This window comes from Babylonia areolata, chromosome 4 (genome assembly GCF_041734735.1).
Source record: "Babylonia areolata isolate BAREFJ2019XMU chromosome 4, ASM4173473v1, whole genome shotgun sequence".
Taxonomy (NCBI): Eukaryota; Metazoa; Mollusca; class Gastropoda; order Neogastropoda; family Buccinidae; genus Babylonia; species Babylonia areolata.
The window spans coordinates 28,010,702-28,020,701 of NC_134879.1; the positions used below are offsets into that span (position 1 = coordinate 28,010,702).

At 43.4% G+C, this 10,000-nt stretch overlaps 1 protein-coding gene and 1 long non-coding RNA gene across 2 annotated transcripts in view; one reads left to right on the top strand and one right to left on the bottom strand.

Annotated features, from left to right (window-relative positions):
- Positions 1–3,805, top strand: part of LOC143281017 (calmodulin-alpha-like) — an 11,331-nt gene extending 7,526 nt beyond the window's left edge. The window contains exons 3-5 of the mRNA XM_076585904.1: positions 798–941; positions 1,560–1,811; positions 2,716–3,805. Of these exons, the coding sequence (XP_076442019.1) occupies positions 798–941; positions 1,560–1,811; positions 2,716–2,744 (425 nt within the window). The 3' untranslated portion in view covers positions 2,745–3,805. The remainder of the gene's footprint in view (positions 1–797; positions 942–1,559; positions 1,812–2,715) is intronic.
- LOC143281020 (uncharacterized) overlaps positions 1–10,000 on the bottom strand; it is a 20,565-nt gene that overhangs the window by 6,568 nt on the left and 3,997 nt on the right. The gene's annotated exons all lie outside the window — the stretch shown is intronic.

Sequence of the window (10,000 nt, forward strand, 5' to 3'; positions counted from 1 at the left end):
CAAGTCCAGGTCCACAATATAGTGTCCAGTATCCTGTTGACACCATGCACTGATGACCCCGTTCACTGGTTTCACAGCTCGTGGAGGAAGCTCTGGAGGAAGATGGCAGAATGGTTAAGACGCTTATCTGCCAAGACAGTGTCCGTGAGGATCCAGATTCGAATCCCAGTTTCGCCCTTTCTCCCAAGTTTGACTGGAACATCGAACTGAGTGTCTGGTCATTTGGATGAAACGATAAACCGAGGTCCTGGACGTAGCACACACTTGGCGCACTGAAAAAAATTGTCCTCCAGTAAAATTGTGGTAGAAATTCACTCTGATAGGTACAAAAAAATATATATGCATGCACTCAAAGCCTTAGCACTTTGGTTTGTGCTCCTGGAGCCAGTTGCATTGCTCGGACGGAAGAGCCTAGTATGGTCGTAACCCGCTACTAACTGTGTGTAGTATGGAACTGACCAATGGCGTAAGTTCGGTCAACGTGGACATTTAGTCACGTGTAACTGTCAGAAAGTTAGAACCAAGCAATGCAACTGGCAACTGGTCAAGCATCCGCCCAGCACATGAGTGACAAGGCGTATATGGATTTGTCCGAACGCAGTGACACCTCCTTGAGAAACAGAAACTGAAGTAGCTCGTGTCATTCTGTTTTCACTCGCGGTTTCGGTACGACCTGTTTTCAGTCTTGGTTTAAATCCCATGCGGAAAACCAGTCGAACGAGTAAAATAGGTAGAATATTGTCTGTGTTGATTCTTTTGTTATTCTGACCATTGTAGGTAGTTTGCGTCACGTGCAGAGTTCAAGGAGGCGTTCTTGCTGTTCGACAAGGATAGGGACGGCACCATCACCACCAAGGAGCTGGGCACAGTCATGAAGTCCCTGGGGCAGAACCCCACTGACACTGAACTCCAGGACATGATCAACGAGGTGGATGTTGATGGTAAGTTAATACGCCGAGATTGACATGAGCGTACAGTTGAGCCAACAAGAAAGATGAGAGCTGTACGATCAGCGATTTGCCCACTGCAGTGGGAGAATTCATTCACAGCTGAATCGTTTGTGAAGAACTAGGACTCTCGAAAACTCGGGGGCAAGATTGCACTGGTTCTTAGTGCTGCGGTCCTGGGGGCTGGCTGACTATCCCTCCTGGCCGTGAGAGTGGGGATGTAACTTAGGCAAGACACTCTCCACTATGATAAATTCTAGCTTAGATAGTCGAGACAGCAGTTACCTCTTCTGCTGTTCTGATGGTCATAGTCTGACATTCAATATATATGTTCTCAATAGTAAACGGCAATTCTAGCTCTCTGAAATGATTCCCTGGTGCGATTTCTGTTTTTGTTCGAGTTCCTTTCTTCAACAGAAAACGTAAACGATGATTTCTCAATTCCCATTCCTTCCACCGGAAACGGAAACACTAATTTCTCTAGGGTTCTTTGCCCTTAGCGGGAACGCAAAATCAAAACTTGACTGAAAAAAAAATTGTTTCCTTTTGAAGTTCCTTCTTTAAACAGGAACCGGAAACCGGAAATACTCAAGAAGTGACTTGCCTCAACAGGAAACGGACAGATCGACTTCGGGGAGTTCCTGACCATGATGGTGAGGCATGCCGCGAAGGTAGAAGGTGGTGATGATGATACTGAGCTCAAGGAAGCCTTCAAAGTGTTCGACAAGGACGGCAACGGCTTCATCTCCGCCGCAGAGCTGCGCCACGTGATGACCAACCTGGGCGAGAAGCTGACGGACGAGGAGGTGGACGAGATGATCCGGGAGGCCGACATTGACGGGGATGGACAGATCAATTATGAAGGTATCGCTGATTCATACTTAGGCTCCCCCGAAAACAGAGTATGGCTGCCTGCATGACGGGGTTGATAACGGTCATTCACGTAAAAGCCCACTCGTGTACATACCAGTGAACGCGGGCGTTGCTGCCCATGAACGAAGAAGATACTTAGGCTAAAATAGCCCCTGTCCTCGGTCGGGGACCAGACTAGTTACAAGCTGCAGTCGTCACTGCTTAAAAACACCTTGCTACACATGAACAGATCTTTGTGATTGTATCGTTCTTAATATTATTATTATTATTATTATTATTATTATCGCGTTTGTTTGTTTTTTGTTGTTGTCGTCATCGGTGCTGTCGTTATCTTATCTTTTTCTTTTGTTGTTGTTGTTGTTGTCTTTGTATTGATGTTGTCACGGGCTGCTGTCACTGTTGAATCATAATCTATGAAGTCGATGACCGGTGCTATGTGTCATGTAGACTTGGAAAAGCTTCATGTGTGTGTGTGTGTGTGTGTGTGTGTGTGTGTGTGTGTGTGTGTGTGTGTGAAAATGGTTTAATTTGGCCCATACAAATGATGTGTATGCGTATGTCTGTGTATGTGTGCGCGCGCGGGCGTGTGTGTATGGAGAGGTGTGTGTGTGTGGGGGGGGGGGGGTGAAGTTGTGTGTGAAAAGTGAAATCAAAAGTCAAAATGGTTTAATTTGACCCATATAAATGGTTGGTATGTGTGTCGGGGACGGGGGGCGGGGGTGAGTTGTGTGTATCTGTGTGGGGGGGAGGGGGGGGGGAATTGTCTAGTCAAAATGGTCTGGCCCATTGAAATAGTGTGTGTGTGTGTGTGTGTGTGTGTGTGTGTGTGTGTGTTAGGGAGAGGGAGAGAAAGAGAGAAAGTGTGTGTGAATAAAAACACGTTTTTTGTGTGCAGAATTTGTGAATATGATGAGCAACAAGTAGTGATCATCCTTGTCATCAGACAGGCCACACGCATTCAGACCTACATAGAGAGAGAGAGAGAGAGAGAGAGAGAGAGAGAGAGAGAGAGAGAGAGAGAGATTGTGGGGTGACAAGCGTGTCAGTCGAGGAAAAGGTATTACCTAAAATCACACACACACACACACACACACACACACACACACACACACACGTCACTTCTACCACCGCCTGCCCACTGATGACGAAGAGACACAGCGACAGCAATGAAGCAGAACCCTCGGACAACCCTCGTCACGTCAGACAACTGAACACCACCAGAGGAGGAGGAGGAGGAGGGGGAGGAGGAGGATCATCTCTCTGGAGATTTTCCACGGAGAAGAACATAATGTATCAAGTGCCATAGAATGTACCTTGAATTGCCTCGACACCCCATGCTGTCGTTGTAATGTGCACCGAGTGCTACTCCCTTGTTGTTTTGCCCATGGGCAATTGTATTTAAAGGTGTTGGTCACAATGGTGTATCTTTCTGATATTCTTTTTAAATATTTCGTGTGTGTGTGTATATATATATATAAGTTATCATTATTATCATTTTTTAATCACGTTTACTTCAATTGACAGGAAAAAGTAATGTTTTCTTATAGCAGACTCGTAATTAAAATAAGCAAAAAAACAGTAGTAACATTATGAAATGTGTTCTCTCGGAATTTCAGTTTATTCAGAATCCCTGCAGTTAGCAACGATAGTCTTATAATCGGATAGTTGAATCATTATCAACGGTCGTGACTATTGAGACAACAAATATACTATTCATGGGTACGAATGTATTGTCATCAAATCATCTACAGTACTCAATTTTATCTTGAGCATAAAACGGTTGCAATGGTGCTTTGTTTTGTTTTTACCTTTGTCGCCAGTTTTGTGAGTTGAACTGTCCTTACACCCAGTCTTCTTCATACTGCCATTGGAGCGTTTGTTCAATCAGTCCATTGCCACATGCCTTGTTTGTGCTGCCACCATGACAGCTCCCAATGAAATGTGCGCATAAGATTCCAATAATTCCAGTTGTTTTCTGCTCTCTCTGCGTGTGTGTATATGTGTGTTTGTATGTGTGTGTGTGTGGGGGGAGGTGTGTGTGGGGGGAGGGTGGGAGTGGGGGTACGTGCGTGCGTGCGTATACGTGTGTGCATATGTGCGCGCGCGCTCGCGTGTGTGTGTTTGTGTACGTGTGTGTTGGTTGATGACCAGTGACACAGTGACAAGTGTTATCTGTGTCACACAGTACTGGGGATTTCTAAACGAATGGAACAAAAACGCCGCAGTGTCCTTTGTGTGTATATGCATCACAAAACATCATCCCTCCCTCTCCCAAAAGAACCGTTTCGCTAAGAGAGAGAGAGAGAGAGAGAGAGAAGAGCTTGCATGCGTGCATGAACCACGTCGTAAAAGGTTCCAGCAGCGGTGTGTGTCCATGCAGACGAAGAAGACACACGTGCAAAATGACCGGTGGGAGACACACAAACAGCGAAGGGCTTGATTTTATTGCGGCTGGTTATGAACCGTCGTAATGCGAACTCCACACAACTCTTCTGGTCTTTATTGCACGCGCTCTGTGTAAGAGGGTGAACAGCATTTTTTTGGCTTGTCTGTCGGTACCGCCGGGGTTCGCGGCAGTAAGGATTGTCTGTTTGCCGGCCATCAAATGCTCATGCATGCCCTCAGTTCCTTACAGATTGTATTGCATTGTATTGTATTGTATTTCCTTTCCTTTCGTCATAAAATATTTCTCTGTGAGAGACTCGAGCTGCTCACAAGCGGTACAGCGCCACGTCGTTTTAATTTTCTATCATTTTTGTCAGTCTATGATTTTTGTTTTACTATGAAAGTGGATTTTTTCACGGATTTTTGGCTGGGAAAACCCCCTCGTTGCAGTTGGTTATTTACAGCTCATTGAGGTCAAACGTTCCGACCGGACAATGATCTTCAGTTTTCTGAGGTCTGCTAGCAAATAAGGTAGGTATGGGTAATTGCGAACAGCGTCTAATTGCGAACGATTCGTATACCGCCCCACTTCGAAGCGTTCTTAACGGTTGCATTTCACAATTTAACGTCTGCTTCGACCTTTTTCTAATACTTTGATGAATATGCATTTCCAAGAAACAGTCAAACAACAGACATTTCTGCGCTCTTTCTTCTCTTCGCGCACCACCAAAGTTACAAACGTGCTCTCGAAATCCTAAATCAGTGGAAGCAAGTTGTAGGACGTGAACTTTGACACAGTTTAAAATAGTTGATTTGATCGGATATGTTGAATGCGCATTGTCACTGCTGGGAGAATTTAAGAAAGCATATTGGTGACAGATCAAAGCGTCAGTTTTGACAGGCATCTGCAGAATAGTGTCGTTTACATTCAGACCATAGGATATTTTGACGTGAGTCTATTTGCGAACGATGCTGCACAGCTACTGAACACTCTCAAAAGGGTGTGTTTGTGTGCGGTGTGGGGTGTGTGTGTTTAAATCTCTGTGTGTTTGTGTGCTTGTGAGATCAAAACCAACAATACAACAGTCTGGTGCAATGTTCTAATAATAAGTTATTCTAATGAGTTCCGGGCAAGACCTGCTTCTGTTTTAATTGCCCGGTCAACATGTACCCAAAGCAATCGCTCGCAATTTGACTTGCCCATCCGCATTTACCCTCAGGCACCCCTGCCACTGCAAACGTCGACAAAACGTTGAAAAGAATGAGCAGACAAACTTGTCTTGGTGCAACCAGTTGGAGAAAGCCTTCGAAAACAAAAGAACTACGTTTGACTATTGTACGACATGTTATCTTTACAGTACACATGTTGAGCTGGTCGCTTCGACTGAATCGTTCGCAATTACCCATACCTACACTAAACGCTTGGTTTTAGACTAAAATCTGAAGCTGAAAAGTTGTTGCTCAACGAAGGAATAATGAATCATGTGCAGTCAGTAAGGAGAACAGCAAGTCACAGCGATTCGTGGAAACTTAACCTTGAAGAGCAAGAAGTGGCTTCAGTTGTAGTACCGTAAAGGTTTGTCAGGGTTATTTCCGCCGTGTGGTCGGTCCTTATATCAATGTTTTACCTAGTCGACTATCAGAGTGAGCTACTGCATGCGTGGAACGCACTTGCGTCACGAAGTTGGCTGATCGTTAGGCCTGCATTCTGAGCTGGTCTGCTGGATGTACAACTAGTGGACATAAAAAGAAGCCCTTGCCCAAGTGCACGTTCTTCTCGAGTTCTTCCTCCGCAACCATGGACCATACATTTTAATTCAAGCTAAATCATACCTACACGTGTACACGTGTATGACCGTGGATTTTTTGTTTTTTTGGGTTTTTTTTTTTAACCAGCCATTTAGGTAACCATAGTCCGCTTTCGGGTGTCTGCATGATAATTATGTTCGTATTTCCATAAGTACCTAGTCCTAACGCTAACATGGATTACGGGATGTGTGTGTGTGTGTGTGTGTGTGTCATTGAGAGAGAGAGTTAAAATCAAACATCTCGGTCGGATATTTGGTTTCGTACAACTCATAATCACGCAGGACTTTCTTTTTGGAACTGCCTCATCCATTCTATATAAACGCTGCCGATCCTGTTTTGTTCTTTTTCATTCGCCTGTTGTTAGAGAAGAAAACGTGCCTGTACTGTGTTGGTTGTAACGCCTACGTACAGCCGTTTAGAGCTAGCACTGTAATCAAGCTTTGACATCCTCGTGTGCATCATTGACCCTGGAGTTCGACCCAGCTTTGTCGCATTGCAGGTGTGTCACGTGATCACACGGGCTGACGACACACACACACACACACACACGCCAAGAGACCCGCTGAGTTTCCGGGGACGACCGTTGACAGAAGAGGACAAATGCTATTATGGAAACATCTTCGTTGTCAAAATTGGATTCTGTTTTTCGTTGCTTTACAGTGACAAAACGCGTATTAGAAGGCGTATGATTTAAACACAGTTTTCTATGCTCAGTCTTTTGTTCGAGTGTCAGAATTAGATCCCTTAAAATCTATGTCAGTTTTTGTTGTTGTTTTTTTTAGTTCGATAAAGGAGAGGCTTTTAAGAAATAGGAGTGTTGTTTAGTCAAATTGATGGTATCTTTGGAGTGGAAAAGGATAGATTCGAATAAGGTGAGACTATATTTTCATGCATAGTTCCAACTAACAGTATTTCTGACTAGCTGTCAATTCCATTTCAGAGTCGTGCCAGCTCAAACCCCAGAGGGAAAATGAAGTGGCTGTGCCGTGTACGTATTTTGGCGTTTGTGGATTTTCCCCCTCCAGTTTAAATACTGTCCCGAGTGTAAGGGCTGTAAAAAACAAAAACAAAAATACTGATATCCCCAAACAGGATGTCTGTTAGCTCCTGTGTGTTTTTGGAATAGGTCAAAGGACAACCTGTGTTTTTTTTTCTTAAACCTATTTCAGCTCAGCAGTCTCGTTGATTCAGGCAACACTTATATATACACGTACATAATGACATTCACATATAGGCTCCTGTTATACCTACATAAAATATACCTACATAAAAATAAAACTGAACACAAACATTGTCCATCTGACGAACGAAAAGAAGAAGAACACACACACACACACACACACACACACACACACACACACCAGAACCTCCGATTAAAGATAAAAGTGTGATACACCTTTCCAATCTAACATTCAAACTTCCTGTTCAGGTTCAAGCAATGAAAGAGAGAGACAGAGACAGAGAGTGACAGACTTCATGATAACAATTACAATAACAATGCTCTGTAATATCTGAATCTCATACTCAGTTTTTTCGTTCAAGGCAAAAGCAATACTGCAACAGAAAAAAACCCTGAAAGGGGAGCTTCTGAATATCATTTCTTTATTCCCCTTAATTGCCAGAGTGCTACCTGACGGGTACATAAGCAGTCTTTTTTTGTGTTTTTTAAGCGAACCAAAACCTACATCATTCATCACTTACAAAATTCAAGCACATGGTCATTGTGGAAAATGGAGACAAGGCAGAGAATGGGGACACAGAATGGACGAACGGCGCCATTCCTTGGCCGTTTTCTACCCATGTTTATGGGAGATGATTTAAAACACAAAAAAGAACAACGCTGGTCGCCACTCAGATGATCAACTTGGTTGACACCGTATGCAAACAGAATAATCAGCAGTGGTTTGACCGAAAGAGTGAAACACATGATTCTGTTGTTCTCTCCCCCCCCCCCCCCCTCTCTCTCTCTGGCTCACCATTTTTCCAACACTGAGGAAAGGTGGTCATCCCAAAAGGCATGCCAATCGTAAGACTCCATCTTTTAACCCTTTCACCGCCAGTCAATTTAGAGTACAAAATTCCCTTGCGGAATAAACACAGAAAATACAGTGGCTAAGAATAGCTGGGAATTCCCCTGTGCAATGGATAGAAAATATGGCCGATCCTACCACCGAACATTAAGAGCAGTATGTTCATGGATTACAGACCAGTGAATGGTCACCTTTCAGTGACATGGGTCCTCTTCCACGCCTGTGCATAAATGCGAGCTTGGCGGTGAAAGGGTTAAGCTTTTGTTTGATTTTAGTTGTTTTTCAGCGATAAAAAATATGACGTGATCGCCAAAATGAACGTTTCTCGGTGGAAAACTACATACATATCAGCACCATTTTTAACAACTTGGTAGCGACTGTCGTAGTTTTATCGCACGTAGAATTTCACGAGCACGGGGTGTCAGTTGACAGGCAGGGGGTTATGGAACAGGATCATCTTCCACCACCAACTTACTTCACTCTGCACCAAGGCTTTAAATCATTGCGGATTTGTTCTCGGCTTCCACATGTGAATTTGTCTCTGTGTCCGTTATTGCCGTTAGTGTCTGTCCCTTTAGAGAAAGACAGACAGACAGAGTGGGGAAACGGGCGGGGGTGGGAGGGAGCTCATGTGAAAGCCGAAGGGGAAAAAATTTCATAAATTTTGCAGAATGTAAAGAAGACGAAAAAACAAGAAGAAGAAATAGACAATGCAAAATAGCAATAACTCTGGTGCAGAGTGATAAAAGACGATCGATAATCACAAGCACGGAAAGAGTGAGAGAGAGAGAGAGAGAGAGAGAGAGAGAGAGAGAGAAGGTAAAGAGAGAGAGAGAGTGAAAGAGAGAAATTGGGAGTGTGAAGGTGAAAGAGAGAGTGAGAGAGAAACTCTTAACACAATGACTCTAGTGCAAAGTGATAAAAGACGATCGATGATCACGAGCCTCATATTTTTCGTACCTCCTCCTGATAGAAACAGACAGACAGGGGGGGTTGGATGAGGTGGAAAACTAGTAACAAGAATAAAACAGGGGGGCAAAAAAGCTCTCAACGTATGAAACAAAAAAACAAAAAAAAGGACAAAGGATAATCATCGACAAACTTTCCCCTGCTAGCTGAAGGTCTATTGTATTTGCTGGAAACACACACACACACACACACACACACACACACACACACACACACACAAAACGGATGGACGCAGCTTACATAAAACACTACGTGACACGAGACAAAGGAAAAGAAAAGAAAAGAAACAAACACAAACATCACAGCGGACTTCAGACACTTAATCCCTGGCAGAGCAAGGACGCGTACACTGACGCCACGAATACCTTCATTTGACACAGGGAGCACTTAATTAGTTCATGACACAGTGCATTGGGCTTGTTGTTGAGTTCTGACACGACACCGGATATCGGTCAGAATGTTTTGCCTAAATGTGTTTTGTTTTGTTTGTTTATTTGTTTGTTCTGTTGTTGTTGGCGTTTGTCTGTTGGTTTGTGTCTTACGTCAGTGTGTCAGTGAAAGAAATAGTATGGTTGCGTGGTAGAAAACAACAAGAGGCAAAGCCTTCAAGACTCACTTGTGCTTCACGCTTTATCCTGTAAAGGAATCATTAGGAGGTAAAAAAAAGAGATTTTAAAAATGGTTGAAAAGTGCTCTGTATTAAATTTTATGGATAAGCTTGGGAGAAGAAAAAAGAAAAGAAAAGAAAAAAATGTAATGTTTAAGATGAGAAAGATCAGTTTAAGGCAAATTAGGTCCCCTAGCATTAATTACAGAGTAATTTCCCTTTTTTTTTTTACTAATCTGCACCAAAACGTTTGCAAAAATAAATCAAACTTCCATGCTTAGCAAAAGAAGTTCCTGTTTGAACAAAAAAATGATAATAATGACTGCTCTTGTTGTTGTGTCGAATATCAGATCAAACTGCCAAGTTTAGAGAGAGAAAAA